Below are 12,485 nucleotides of genomic sequence, written 5' to 3'. Positions count from 1 at the left end.
TTCTCCTAGAATCCCAGCAGCTGTTCCCACCACAGGACATTCTCCTAGAATCCCAGCGGCCTGTTCCCACCACAGAGCATTCTCCTAGAATCCCAGTGGCCTGTTCCCACCACAGGACATTCTCCTAGAATCCCTGCGGCTGTTCCCACCACAGGGCATTCTCCTAGAATCCCAGCGGCCTGTTCCCACCACACGGCATTCTCCTAGAATCCCAGCGGCCTGTTCCCACCACAGGGCATTCTCCTAGAATCCCAGCGGCTGTTCCCACCACAGGACATTCTCCTAGAATCCCAGCAGCTGTTCCCACCACAGGACATTCTCCTAGAATCCCAGCAGCTGTTCCCACCACAGGACATTCTCCTAGAATCCCAGCGGCTGTTCCCACCACAGACATTCTCCTAGAATCCCAGCAGCTGTTCCCACCACAGGACATTCTCCTAGAATCCCAGCGGCCTGTTCCCACCACAGAGCATTCTCCTAGAATCCCAGCGGCCTGTCCCCACCACAGGACATTCTCCTAGAATCCCAGCGGCAGTTCCCACCACAGGGCATTCTCCTAACAGCCTGGGCTTCATAGCCGTAGGGCACGCAGGCTCCCAGCACACATGGAAGGTGTCGGCTTCCAGCGGTCGCGGGCAGGCAGGTCAACAACACAGCGGGGGTTTGAGTAGCCTTTATTTAATATCCAGAAATCCAAAGTAAACAGTGCTTGAAACGGTTATAAACACAATAAAACACTGGCCCACAGAGGGGAGGAGGAGGGATCCCGTTGCTTTAGAACAGCACAGCTCTTTGTCACATTCAATTGAAACGCGGGGCAGGCGCTGGGCTCGCACTTGCATAATCCCTGTGGTTGCTAAAGGGGAAATGGAGCCTCAGGCAGGCGCCGGAGGCCAGTGGGTGGGGGGAGGGACAAAGGCGCATCCCCTGGGCCTGGAGAGCCGGCCTGGCGTTCACTGGGTTCCTGTGCTGAGAGCCCCTCGGAGAAACACAGCTCCCTGGGCATGTGCAACCCCAAAGATGCCCAGCTTCCCTGACCTGAACTCACGCCCAGACAACTACGTCCCCAAGCCAACGAGACAATGATGGGTTGATCACACGAAGGACTCATTCCCCAAGCAGAGCTCACCCTTCTTATTTTGATTGATTTTTAGGGAGAGAGGAAGGGAGAGGGAGAGGGAGAGAAACATCAATGAGAGAACAACACATCCATCAGCTGCCTCCTGCACGCCCCCTACTGGGGATTGAACCCTGATGGGGAATCAAACCTGGGGCCTTTGGGTGCACGGGACGATGCCCAAACAACCGAGCCACACGGGCCAGGGCCACCCGACTTCTGCCTGGGGCTGGCCCCCAGTGCACCCGTCCAGGCCGCGCTGTGAGTTTTGACTCACACTGGAAAGTGGAACAAGGAAAAATGAAATGGTGCGGCCAAAGGGGGCCTGGGCAGGTGTGCGTAAGGCACTCCCAACCTTTGAACCAACTCGGAAAAGTAATTCAGATGAAATGTCACACCCTCCCGGGAACCATGGGCTCAGTCAGCGCTGCGAGGCGATCGCCCGGGGAGTCCGTTCCCCATCTCACTGTTCCTTTCGCTCTCCCACCGGCCTCCATGTGGGCCGAGGAACCCGCAGAGCTGCCCACCGGGCAGGCCGCCCAAGGCTGCCTCCTCCCCGCATGGCCCCAGGGACGGGTCAGCACGCCAGGTGGGTGGGCCTCCCGCCCCAGGGGCTGTAATGAAGGCGGCACTGACTGTCCCAGCTCAGCCACGTGCCAGTACCGCCCTGCCACGCCATGCACCCCGCCGGAGACGACCTAATGCCATCTTACTTATTCCTTTCCCCCTGGCAGCCACCTCCATCTACACGCCCTGAGCCCACCCAGCCTGCACGCGGCCGGCCGAGATGGCATGCTGCCCCTTTCCCAAATCCCGAGCAGGGACAGCCCACTGAACAGCAGCCACATTCTCCACAGCCTGTGCCCTGCGGAAGGCAAACCTCGAAGAGAAAGGGGGGAGGAGGCTGATTGCAGGGGCCGCCCCGGGGTTCGCACGCACATCATAAACCCCAGCTGGGGCGCTGGGGCCGAGTTTGGGGGCTGAGCCCCAGCACAGAGCCACCGGACACCCGGCGGAGACTCCCCATCTCTCTCCTCCGCACGGTGGGCAAGGCGGTGAGCAGCATCTCCTGCAGGTGCCCAGGGGAAGTGCCAAGACTCGGGGATCGAGAGGAAAGCCTCGCTCCCCCTAGTAAGGGCTGCCGTGGCCCCCAGGACCCACGGGCTGGAGCCCTAACCCCCAGGGCCTCGGAAAGGGCAGCCTGAGGTGATGCCGGTGAAATTAGGTCACGTGGCTGGGGGTGGCCCAGCATGACTAGTGTCCTTATAAGAAGGATCGGGACACACACACACACACACACACACACACACACAGAGGGACGCCCGTGAGGACCGGGGAGGACAGGTGTCTGTAGGCCAAGGAGGGAGGCTCCGAAGGAACCGGCGCTGCCCGCCTGGCGCTCGGGCTCCCGGGCCGGGGCTGAAGGAATAAACTCTCTCGTCGGAGCTGCCCAGTCTGCGGCTCTGGCGCGGCGCCCGGAGCGAAGGGATACACCTGCTTTGGACGTTTCTGAACTGCATCCCGCCGCCCCGCTCCCACCGGCCCACCGGCAGCAGAAGCAGAGGCGTCCCCTGGGCAGGTCCCCCTCCCTGGGCGGCGGGCGGCGGGGCCTCAGAAGTTTGTGCAAACACGAGATGAACACAACACGGAGCGGAGCAGCCACGAAGCAGGAACGTGGGGGGACATTCCTGCCACAGCAAAGGCTTCTGGGACCTGAGTGGAGTTTTTAAAACTGCAAAACGCTCTTTACTAAGAAGGCCTCGCTCCCGGGAGGTCCCGCCAGGATGGCCGAGCTGCCGGGCCTCTCGGACGACGCCTGGGACCCCTAATTGTGCCGTCAGATGGAACGCGGGCGCCCCTCCCGGGGCTGAGGGGCCTGGGTTCCGGCGTTTTTCCTTTTCATCGTCTGATCCAGGCCGACAGCCGCTGACTCAGCCGGGAGCCCAGAGAAGCGAGGCCTCAGAGCCCTGCAGCTCACAGACACGGGCAGGAGGTCGGGGCAACAACCCCGGAAGGTGGGGGCAGCAGGGAGAGGGCGGGCTGGTGGGGAGCGCAGGGACGTCGCCGCGCGTCACTCTGCGTTCTTGTACTTGTTGAACAGGTTGTAGAGGACCCGCAGGGTGGACTTGAGGTCCAGGCTCACCACGTCTGCAGAGGAAGCAGGGAGGAGTGTTAGGGAGACGCACCTGGGGCCTGGCTGGCGCTGGGGCCGGGGCCTGGGCCTGGGCCTGGCGTGGCTGCAGCGGAGCACCATCCTGGCCACTCTGGGCAGTGCATCCCAGACACAGGTCTCACGCGAGCCCCCGACTGCCACCTGTGCGATGAGCCCTGGGGTGGCCAGCACGGGTGCCCCTCCATCCCCTTGGGACTCGCATGGGGACTAGTGTGACGACCGGTGACGTCTGCGTGGAGTGGGGTCTTTGGCAGCCGAGGACATTCGCTGGGGCCACACACCACGGGCTCACCGGTGCCAGGACGATGGGTGCTGCGGGGCCGGCCTCCTGGGGCGGACAGGTGGCAGCTGCCATCTCCCTCCCCCCGAAGTTGGGCACGTGGTGTGGCCTGCCCAGGACACTGGGGCATGTCAGCTCCCTCTGGGGCCCAGCAGATGCAGGTGCCTGCGGTGATGGGAAGGGCACCGGTCCTGGGACCCGGGCACCGGGTTCTGGTCCTCACATACCCTGTGACCTCAGGTGCCCTGGCCCAGGGGGCGGCGGGGCTGTGGTTCATGGGCCACGGGATGGCTTTCCTGTCCCTGGATGGGCGTCAGGAGAGGAATGAACACATCCCGCCAGGGCTCATGCTGGCTGAGGACGGCGATTCTCAAAGTGGGTTCCCCGGAAGCAGGGCATTGGCGTCACCTGGAAACCTGTTACAAATGGGACTGGTCGGGCCCATCCCTCAGCCCTGAATCGGGATCTGTCCTTGGAGAAGCCCTTCTGGGATTCAGATGCCCCTCGAGTCGGAGAACCCTGGAGTGGGCCACTGGGCACAGCGGCCGGAAGGGGCGGCGAGGGGGCCTCACCGGGCCCTGGCCTCAGCCCCCCGTGGGGCGTGGACGCGCCGCCTCCCTGCTCACGAGATCGCCGTTCACTGGCCATGGGGCACCGCCCGGCAGCCTCTCAGGCAGTGAAGCCAGCCTCTGCGTCCTTCGGGCCATGACGCAATCCCAGCCCCAGCACCGGCCCGAGACGCCATTACACCCCGAGGCCCGGGGCAGAGGCCGCGGCTCCGGGTCACGTGGTTACGGAAGACCGGGCACTGGTGGCTCCGTCAGCGCAGCCCGCCTGGTCCCCAAAGCCGGAGCTCGGGCCACGGGGCAGGGACGCCCGGGTCGGCACAGCGGGCCTGTGAGCCACCCGCTCAGAGGCTACCCTCAGGGGGCCCCCAGCCCCCTCCCCTGCCGCCTGCCTCCCCAGGGCGCCGGGCGGGCCTTACCTTCTGGCCGGGCCTTGGGCTTCTGGAGCCCCCCGTCCAGCATCAGCTCAAAGGCGAAGGACACGTTGTGGACCTGCAAGGGAGCGGGGTTAACGCCGGGGCCACGCTGCCCAGCCTGCCCGCCCCCCCCACGCTCCTCCGAAAGGACAGAGGGAGCCAGCGTGGACAGAGTGGTCTCTAATGACCAAGGCCCAGGGCACCCGGCCCAGGGCACGGCGGGCAGAGGTCTGTTGAGGCGGCACAGACTCACTTAGTGGTCCTTCCTCCCCTCACCGGTGATCAGGGGCAGCTGGGAGACACAGGGGTGAAGGCAGGGAGCCCGTTCTTGGGGGCTCGGGGTCCCTGTGTGTCTGCCCCAGGCCCTGGCACATCCACAGGATGAGAAGTGACAGTGGCCCCATTTTACAGATGAGGAAACGGAGGCTCAGAGGAGACAAGTCACTTCCCAGAGGTGCCGGGCCCTGGGCCCTGTCCCCAGCGCAGAGCAGCCCTTCACCCCCCCCCCCCCCCAGCCATCAGCTGACCACCATCCAGATCGGCTCATCGGCACACGCACAGCGGGCCGCGGGTCCAGGCGGAGACAGGACGGGGAGAGGGAGAGTCAGGTTAGGCACCAGCCTGACTTAGGAACCGAACAGCCTTCCCCGCCAGCTCCCACGCACAGGCGAAGGCGAACGGGACGGGAAGGAGCGGCCTCCTCCTCCAGCCAGGGCCTCGCCCAGGCCGCCTGCTAGCCTCGCCATTCTCCCCAGCGGTCTCATTCCTCTGAACCAAGAAAAACTCTCTCCCCAGCAATGCTTCTGCCACCAGCCAAGTCGCGCCCGCAGGGCACGAGCCTCGTCTCCAGCGGTGCCCTCGTGGCCAGGACGTCACAAGGCACCATTTCCTGCCGGTTCTGCAGCTCGGCTGGGTCCCCTGCCCTCTCCCTCACACTCCCATTCACATGGACTCACTGCTCCATCTCGGTGCGGGGCCGGACGGGTGCTGGGCCGCGCCAGCAGCCCACCAGGTGCGGCGGGCAGACTGATACGCACTGGCTCGACTTCAAGGGTTCCCCTGGCTGCCCGCCTCTCTGACTCGTGGGCCTAGCACTTTGGGGAAATGACATGACAGATGCCCATGTGTCCAAGGCAATATGGTCATTCCATCTGCCAAGTTTCCAAGGCGACTAAATGCTGCGGCGGCTGGACTTCAGGAGGCCCAGGCGGGAGGTGGGAGGCAAACGGCCCGGCCACCCAGGGCGGGGCACGGACGGAGAGCCAGCAACCCAAACGTCAAGGTTAGGCCCTTGCCCCAAACAATCCTATTCGGGGAATTTTCCTAGACACAATCCACAGGAATGAAAATATATATAGGTGTATATATACTCAAAGAAGATGCCTTGTTTTCATAGGGATAAAACAGGACTGTGTTGGTTGGGCAAGAGCGGGGGGCAGGAGGCCGCGGCCCCAAGGCCACGCCACGGGCTCGGCACCACCCTGAGCACGGCACCTGGGAGCTGGGGGAGCAGCAGGGGACCCAGCCGTGATGCCCGCTGGCACGTACAGGGGACGGGCGGGCAACTGCACCAAACACTGACCACGATTACTAAGGACGATCTAGTCGGGCAGGAAATACCCGGGAGAGAACAAGCCCCCGGCCCCGCGTCGGGGTTCCTTCTTTCACGTGGGCCCCGTCGAACCGCGAGCCCACCCGTGGTGCAGCTCCATGTCTGCAGAGCGCCCGGCCCCAGAGGGCTGCGGGGCGCCTGACCGTGTGGCGGAGACGCGCGTACCTTCTGGTCGAAGCTGTCTGGGGTTAGGTAGAAGTTGTGCAGGGGCACGAAGTAGTCCTCCAGCAGGCCCATGAGCAGAACCAGGTACACGCCGTCTGCAAACTACAGGAAACGCGTGGTGACGCTGTGGCTCGCGCACGGAGCGGCACTGCTACATGTCCACTCAAGAGGAGGAACCTGGCCTGGCCGGTGTGGCTCAGTGGTTCAGCACTGACCCATGAACCAGGAGGTCAGGGTTCAATTCCCGGTCAGGGCACATGCCCGGGCTGCGGGCTGGATCTGCAGTGTGGAGCGTGCAGGAGGCAGCTGATCAATGATTCTCTCTCATCATTGATGTTTCTCTCTCTCTCTCTCTCCCTCTCCCTTCCTCTCCGAAATCAATAGAAATATATTGAAAGGGAAAAAAACATTACAAACAGCTGTGCAGTGTGATCCAGTGCCATCAAGGAAATACATTTATGGACATAAAATACCTAGAAAAATGTCCATCGCACCGGGAACTACAGTGACCCCTGGAGAGGACGATGGAGGGACAGAGGGGAGGGAGGAGGGAGGGTTTCTGCCTGTCAGTTCGTATACTTCCGCACCGTTAACCTCTCAGACAGCAGGTAAGCAGCGGCCGTGTGTGCACATTAGCAAGGCGCTGAAATAATCAACGCATTCGCACACAATCCACATGCAAACCGGCGCTCGCTTCCCACACAGGCCCGCTGCCCGCGAGGACGGCCGTGAGGAGGGAGGTCTGGGAGGAGCCCGGGCACAGATGGCATTGCGGGGGATTTTCTTTGTTTTGCTTATCTGCCGTCTCAGACTCCCCGACAAGGAACCTGAATTACTTTTTTAATTAGAAAAGCAAATGAGAAACTAGCGAGAGCGGAGTGAATGCAATCAGCCGGCTTCAGCGGATCAGCTGCGCCAGGAGCCGGAGCCAGGCCTCGCGGCTCCAGATTCCGGCCGCTAATCCCGGGAAATGGTATTTTGTCTTGACGCCCGCCGACTGCTGGGAACTCATCCCACGGTGCTATTCGCGTTTTGAGTGGGTGTGGGGGGGGACCCTTGACCAATTCAGAGGCGAGCGATGCTGCCCCCCCTCACAGCCTAAAGCCCCCGTGTTCTATGCTGCGTGCTGGCATCAAGGAGGCCAGTCCAGAGATGTCATTCAGCCAGCCCCGCGGGAGAGGACGCACGTGGGGTCTGCACTGTGTGCAGCGGTGCGGTGAGTGCACGTTGCCTGTTTGCAAGATGAGTCCTCTCCCTACCGGTATCCATGCTGCCTTATCGGATACAAAACCCTGCAGATGTCACACGCATCACTAACACGAGACATCAAACGTGAAAAGAGCCCTGGCCCGTGGCTCAGTGTTTAGAGCAACAGCCCAGGCACCGAAGGGTCTTGGGTTCAATTCCCAGTAAAGAGCAGGCACCTGGGTTACAGGTTCGACCCCAGGCCCCGGCCAGGGCGTGCACAGGAGGCGACCAATCAACGTGTCTCTCCCACAACAACATATCTCTCTCTGTGTCTCTTCCTCTCCCTTCCACTATCTCTAAAAAAAAACCAATGGAAAACTACCCTCGGGTGAGGATTAACAACAACATTATATATATATATATACTGTCGAGCCCTCCCACCCAGAACACGGCGTGGGTCAGTATTAAAAAATGTTTGCAGGGGTCACCAGCCCTGCCTCTGCTGGGACTTTCGCCTCCGGAACTGGGAGAGACTAGATGTCTATTGTCTAAAGCAGCGGTCGCCAACCTTTCCGACCTCACGGACCACCGGTTGGCGACCGCTGGTCTAAGCCACTCAGTTTGTGAGCTTTGCTCTGACGGCCCCAGGAAAGAAAGGCGGAGGGTCTGAGACAGCGGGGGTGGCTGGGCTGGAGCTGCAGGGACGAGCGCGATGGCACCTGGTTTGCTCACGGGGCCCCCGGGATGGGAGCCCTCCCACCCAGAACACACTCACCTGGGTCTCCAGTTCTGTCACCTCCAAATTCAGCTTGTTCAGGTGCTTGTTCACGAAGGTAATGAGAGACTGCAGAGGCAAAGGGGCAGGGGCTGAGACAGCTCCCCCCGGCAAAGGGACAGGGGCTGAGACCAGCTCCCCCCGAGACAAAGGGACAGGGGCTGAGACCAGCTCCCCCCGAGACAAAGGGACAGGGGCTGAGACCAGCTCCCCCCGAGACAAAGGGACAGGGGCTGAGACCAGCTCCCCCCAGCAAAGGGACAGGGGCTGAGACCAGCTCCCCCCGAGACAAAGGGACAGGGGCTGAGACCAGCTCCCCCCAGCAAAGGGACAGGGGCTGAGACCAGCTCCCCCCGAGACAAAGGGACAGGGGCTGAGACCAGCTCCCCCCGAGACAAAGGGACAGGGGCTGAGACCAGCTCCCCCCGAGACAAAGGGACAGGGGCTGAGACCAGCTCCCCCCGAGACAAAGGGACAGGGGCTGAGACCAGCTCCCCCCAGCAAAGGGACAGGGGCCTGAGACCAGCTCCCCCCAGGAAAGGGACAGGGGCCTGAGACCAGCTCCCCCCAGGAAAGGGACAGGGGCTGAGACCAGCTCCCCCCGGCAAAGGGACAGGGGCTGAGACCAGCTCCCCCCGAGACAAAGGGACAGGGGCTGAGACCAGCTCCCCCCGAGACAAAGGGACAGGGGCTGAGACCAGCTCCCCCCGAGACAAAGGGACAGGGGCTGAGACCAGCTCCCCCCAGCAAAGGGACAGGGGCTGAGACCAGCTCCCCCCAGCAAAGGGACAGGGGTCTGAGACCAGCTCCCCCCGGGAAAGGGACAGGGGCTGAGACCAGCTCCCCCCGAGACAAAGGGACAGGGGCTGAGACCAGCTCCCCCCAGCAAAGGGACAGGGGCTGAGACCAGCTCCCCCCAGCAAAGGGACAGGGGCCTGAGACCAGCTCCCCCCGGGAAAGGGACAGGGGCTGAGACCAGCTCCCCCCGGCAAAGGGACAGGGGCTGAGACCAGCTCCCCCCCGAAGCAAAGGGACAGGGGCTGAGACCAGCTCCCCCCGAGACAAAGGGACAGGGGCTGAGACCAGCTCCCCCCGAGACAAAGGGACAGGGGCTGAGACCAGCTCCCCCCGAGACAAAGGGACAGGGGCTGAGACCAGCTCCCCCCGGCAAAGGGACAGGGCCTGAGACCAGCTCCCCCCGAGACAAAGGGACAGGGGCTGAGACCAGCTCCCCCCAGGAAAGGGACAGGGGCTGAGACCAGCTCCCCCCGAGACAAAGGGACAGGGGCTGAGACCAGCTCCCCCCGGCAAAGGGACAGGGCCTGAGACCAGCTCCCCCCGAGACAAAGGGACAGGGGCTGAGACCAGCTCCCCCCGGCAAAGGGACAGGGCCTGAGACCAGCTCCCCCCGAGACAAAGGGACAGGGGCTGAGACCAGCTCCCCCCAGCAAAGGGACAGGGGCTGAGACCAGCTCCCCCCGAGACAAAGGGACAGGGGCTGAGACCAGCTCCCCCCAGCAAAGGGACAGGGGCTGAGACCAGCTCCCCCCAGCAAAGGGACAGGGGCCTGAGACCAGCTCCCCCCGGGAAAGGGACAGGGGCTGAGACCAGCTCCCCCCAGCAAAGGGACAGGGGCCTGAGACCAGCTCCCCCCGGGAAAGGGACAGGGGCTGAGACCAGCTCCCCCCGGCAAAGGGACAGGGACTGAGACCAGCTCCCCCCAGCAAAGGGACAGGGGCTGAGACCAGCTCCCCCCGGCAAAGGGACAGGGACTGAGACCAGCTCCCCCCGGCAAAGGGACAGGGGCTGAGACCAGCTCCCGCCCGGGGTCGATGGGACGCGTCCAGCCCTGGCTTTGGGAAACACCTCCCGAATCACCTCTATTTACTGAAATAAAAAGCTGGTGTTTAGAACGAAATGCTCTTACAATAACCCCTGGTTTTAACGAGACTGCGCCCCAAACTCTCCCGGCTGAAGAAGGAACCGCATCCCTGATCACCGAGCCACGTGCACGCGCCCACGCAGGCCCCACAGGACCCCTGGCAGGGAGGTCACTGAACTTTTAAATGTGCCCTGGGCGCCACCTGGACCATGAAAGATGGAAAGCAGGCTGCCTGGGCTGCAGCCTCCCAGTTTCAGTAAACAGGTCCGTGGGCGTGGTCCCGGGAGGCGGGCGTTTGTACACCTGTCACCTGTGAACTTCCTCAGCCTTGACACCCAGCTTTCCTGGAACTCAATCCCGCCCCCACCCACCCTACCCCTGGACGCGAGGTCCTTTCCACATTCCTTCTGCTCGGTTTTACGGAGCAGCCACCACGTGCCACCCTCTGCTGGGTGCTGGGGACACGGGCCAGCAGGCCAGAGCCCACCCTGGAGACCTGTGACATGATCCTCCATGCACACACCCAGCGACGGGGACGGAGAAATCGAGAGACACGGCCAAGGAGGGGAAGGAGGCGGGAGGCTGGTGAGGGGCTCACGGGAGAGGCGGGTGCCTCCCGCCCTGGAGGTGGGGGCACAGAGGGGCTTTGCGCTGGGCCGGGGGGTGGGGGTTGGGGGCGTTCAGGAGCGGAGGGGTGGGCAGAGCAGCCCAGCCACAAAGATGAGTGCGAACCTTTGGGACCTTCAGGCCGCGGCCGGGTGTGGGTGGATGGGACAGAGAGAAGGGGTGACTGGAACGACCTGGATGGGGGGCAGGGTCCCCTGCAGCTAAGTCTGGGGTACAGGGAACCCCTCACAGCAGCTCAGTGTGGGGGCTGGAAGCGGGAAGCTGTCGGGCAATGGAAGGACTTTGTCTTGTTCGGTGCTAAGCAGCCAGTGCCCAAGATGTCCTCTCGCAGGACGAGTTAGGACCATTTCTCCTGGAAGACGGAAGCTAAGCTTACCTAGGCCGCTGCCGGTCAGCGCTACCTACTGACCGAGTGCCGCGTGCCGGACCCTGGCCGGACATGGGCACACTTTACCCTCACGGCACCCCTGTGAGGTGGCGGCTGCCTCTGTCCTACACGACAGATGGGGAAACTGAGGCAGGGCACACAATCTGGCTCAGCTCACACAGCTGATGAGTGGGGAGCCAGATTTAAATCATCCACCGAACCAGCCCTGGCAGGGCCCTGGGGCCAGGTGTGGCCAGCGCGGGGGCGGGGCACTGCTCGGAGGCCCGAGGTCTGTCCCTCATGACGCAAGGACGGCAAGAAGGCTCCACCCCGGAGGGCCAGCGGGATGACCCGCGGCCTTCTGCAAAGCGTGTCCCAGAACTACCTGCGGCTCCCACTGCCCCACCTGGACCAGCACCTTCCAAAGGCGGTTCCACAGGGTGTGATGTGTCCGACCCCAAATACATAGATCATACATCTCACTGCTGACAAACAAGCTTGTCAAGCTCTCTCGGAGAATTCCAGGCATGGCAGCATCGTAAAGGCTCTGACAAGTCCTGCATTAAGAAAGCGGTTTGGGCCTGGCCAGGTGGCTCAGTTAGCTGGAGAGTCGTCTCGTGAACCGAAAGACTGCGGCTAGATTCCCAGTCAGGCCACACGCCTGGTTATGGGTTCGATCACCAGTGGGGGTGCATATGGAGGGTTGCCGATCAATGTTTCTCTCTCTCTCTCTCTCCCCCTCCCCACTCTCTCAAACCAATAAAGCACATTTAAAACAAAAAAGGAAGAACCGTGTTTGGGGAAACTGTCCTAGACAAAGCTCTCTCCTGAGTCACTGGCAGACATCAGGAAGCCGTGCGCAGCGAGACGTCCGCAGGGTCAGGTGAGCACGAGCTGCGGGCGAGACGCCATTCCTCCTGGGAGAACAGGCCTTCCTGGCAGAGAGCCCCCGCCCCCGAATTCCCCAGCCCCGACTCCAGAGCCTCGGGTTCGAGCGGGTTTTCCATCCGCGGCGGGGCTGATGGGGAGGCCGGTCCTCTGCGCTCCTGTCTGAGGGGAGGCGGCCACAGCCACGCGCGGCACCTCTGGGCCAGGGCCTCCCGCGTACGGAGCCGGCTGGGACGCAGCTTCGCGGGAGTGAGGCCAGCCAGAGCCGGCGGCTGACACGCGTGCAAACATTTCCCACGGAGAGGAAGCCCCGATGGGAGGGAGCGCACCGCCACGCGGGCCTGGGCGGGGGACGCCCCCGCACACGCGGGCAGGAGAGTGGGAAGGTGCCCAGGGGCGGAGACACTGAGCTCAGAGCCGCTAACTCTA

General features: G+C 63.1%; 1 protein-coding gene across 1 annotated transcript in view; it reads right to left on the bottom strand.

Annotated features, from left to right (window-relative positions):
* Positions 1–657: 657 nt before the first annotated feature.
* PARVB (parvin beta) overlaps positions 658–12,485 on the bottom strand; it is a 65,957-nt gene continuing 54,129 nt past the window's right edge. Inside the window, exons 10-13 of the mRNA XM_081115487.1 lie at positions 8,293–8,361; positions 6,330–6,431; positions 4,556–4,628; positions 658–3,265 (exon numbers count right to left, since the gene is read on the bottom strand). Of these exons, the coding sequence (XP_080971613.1) occupies positions 3,189–3,265; positions 4,556–4,628; positions 6,330–6,431; positions 8,293–8,361 (321 nt within the window). The 3' untranslated portion in view covers positions 658–3,188. The remainder of the gene's footprint in view (positions 3,266–4,555; positions 4,629–6,329; positions 6,432–8,292; positions 8,362–12,485) is intronic.

This window comes from Myotis nattereri, assembly GCF_964212035.1.
Source record: "Myotis nattereri genome assembly, contig: HAP1_SCAFFOLD_119, whole genome shotgun sequence".
In the NCBI taxonomy this organism is placed as follows: domain Eukaryota; kingdom Metazoa; phylum Chordata; class Mammalia; order Chiroptera; family Vespertilionidae; genus Myotis; species Myotis nattereri.
Note: the sequence above shows the minus strand (reverse complement) of the source record. Positions and strands in the feature narration are given on the sequence as shown.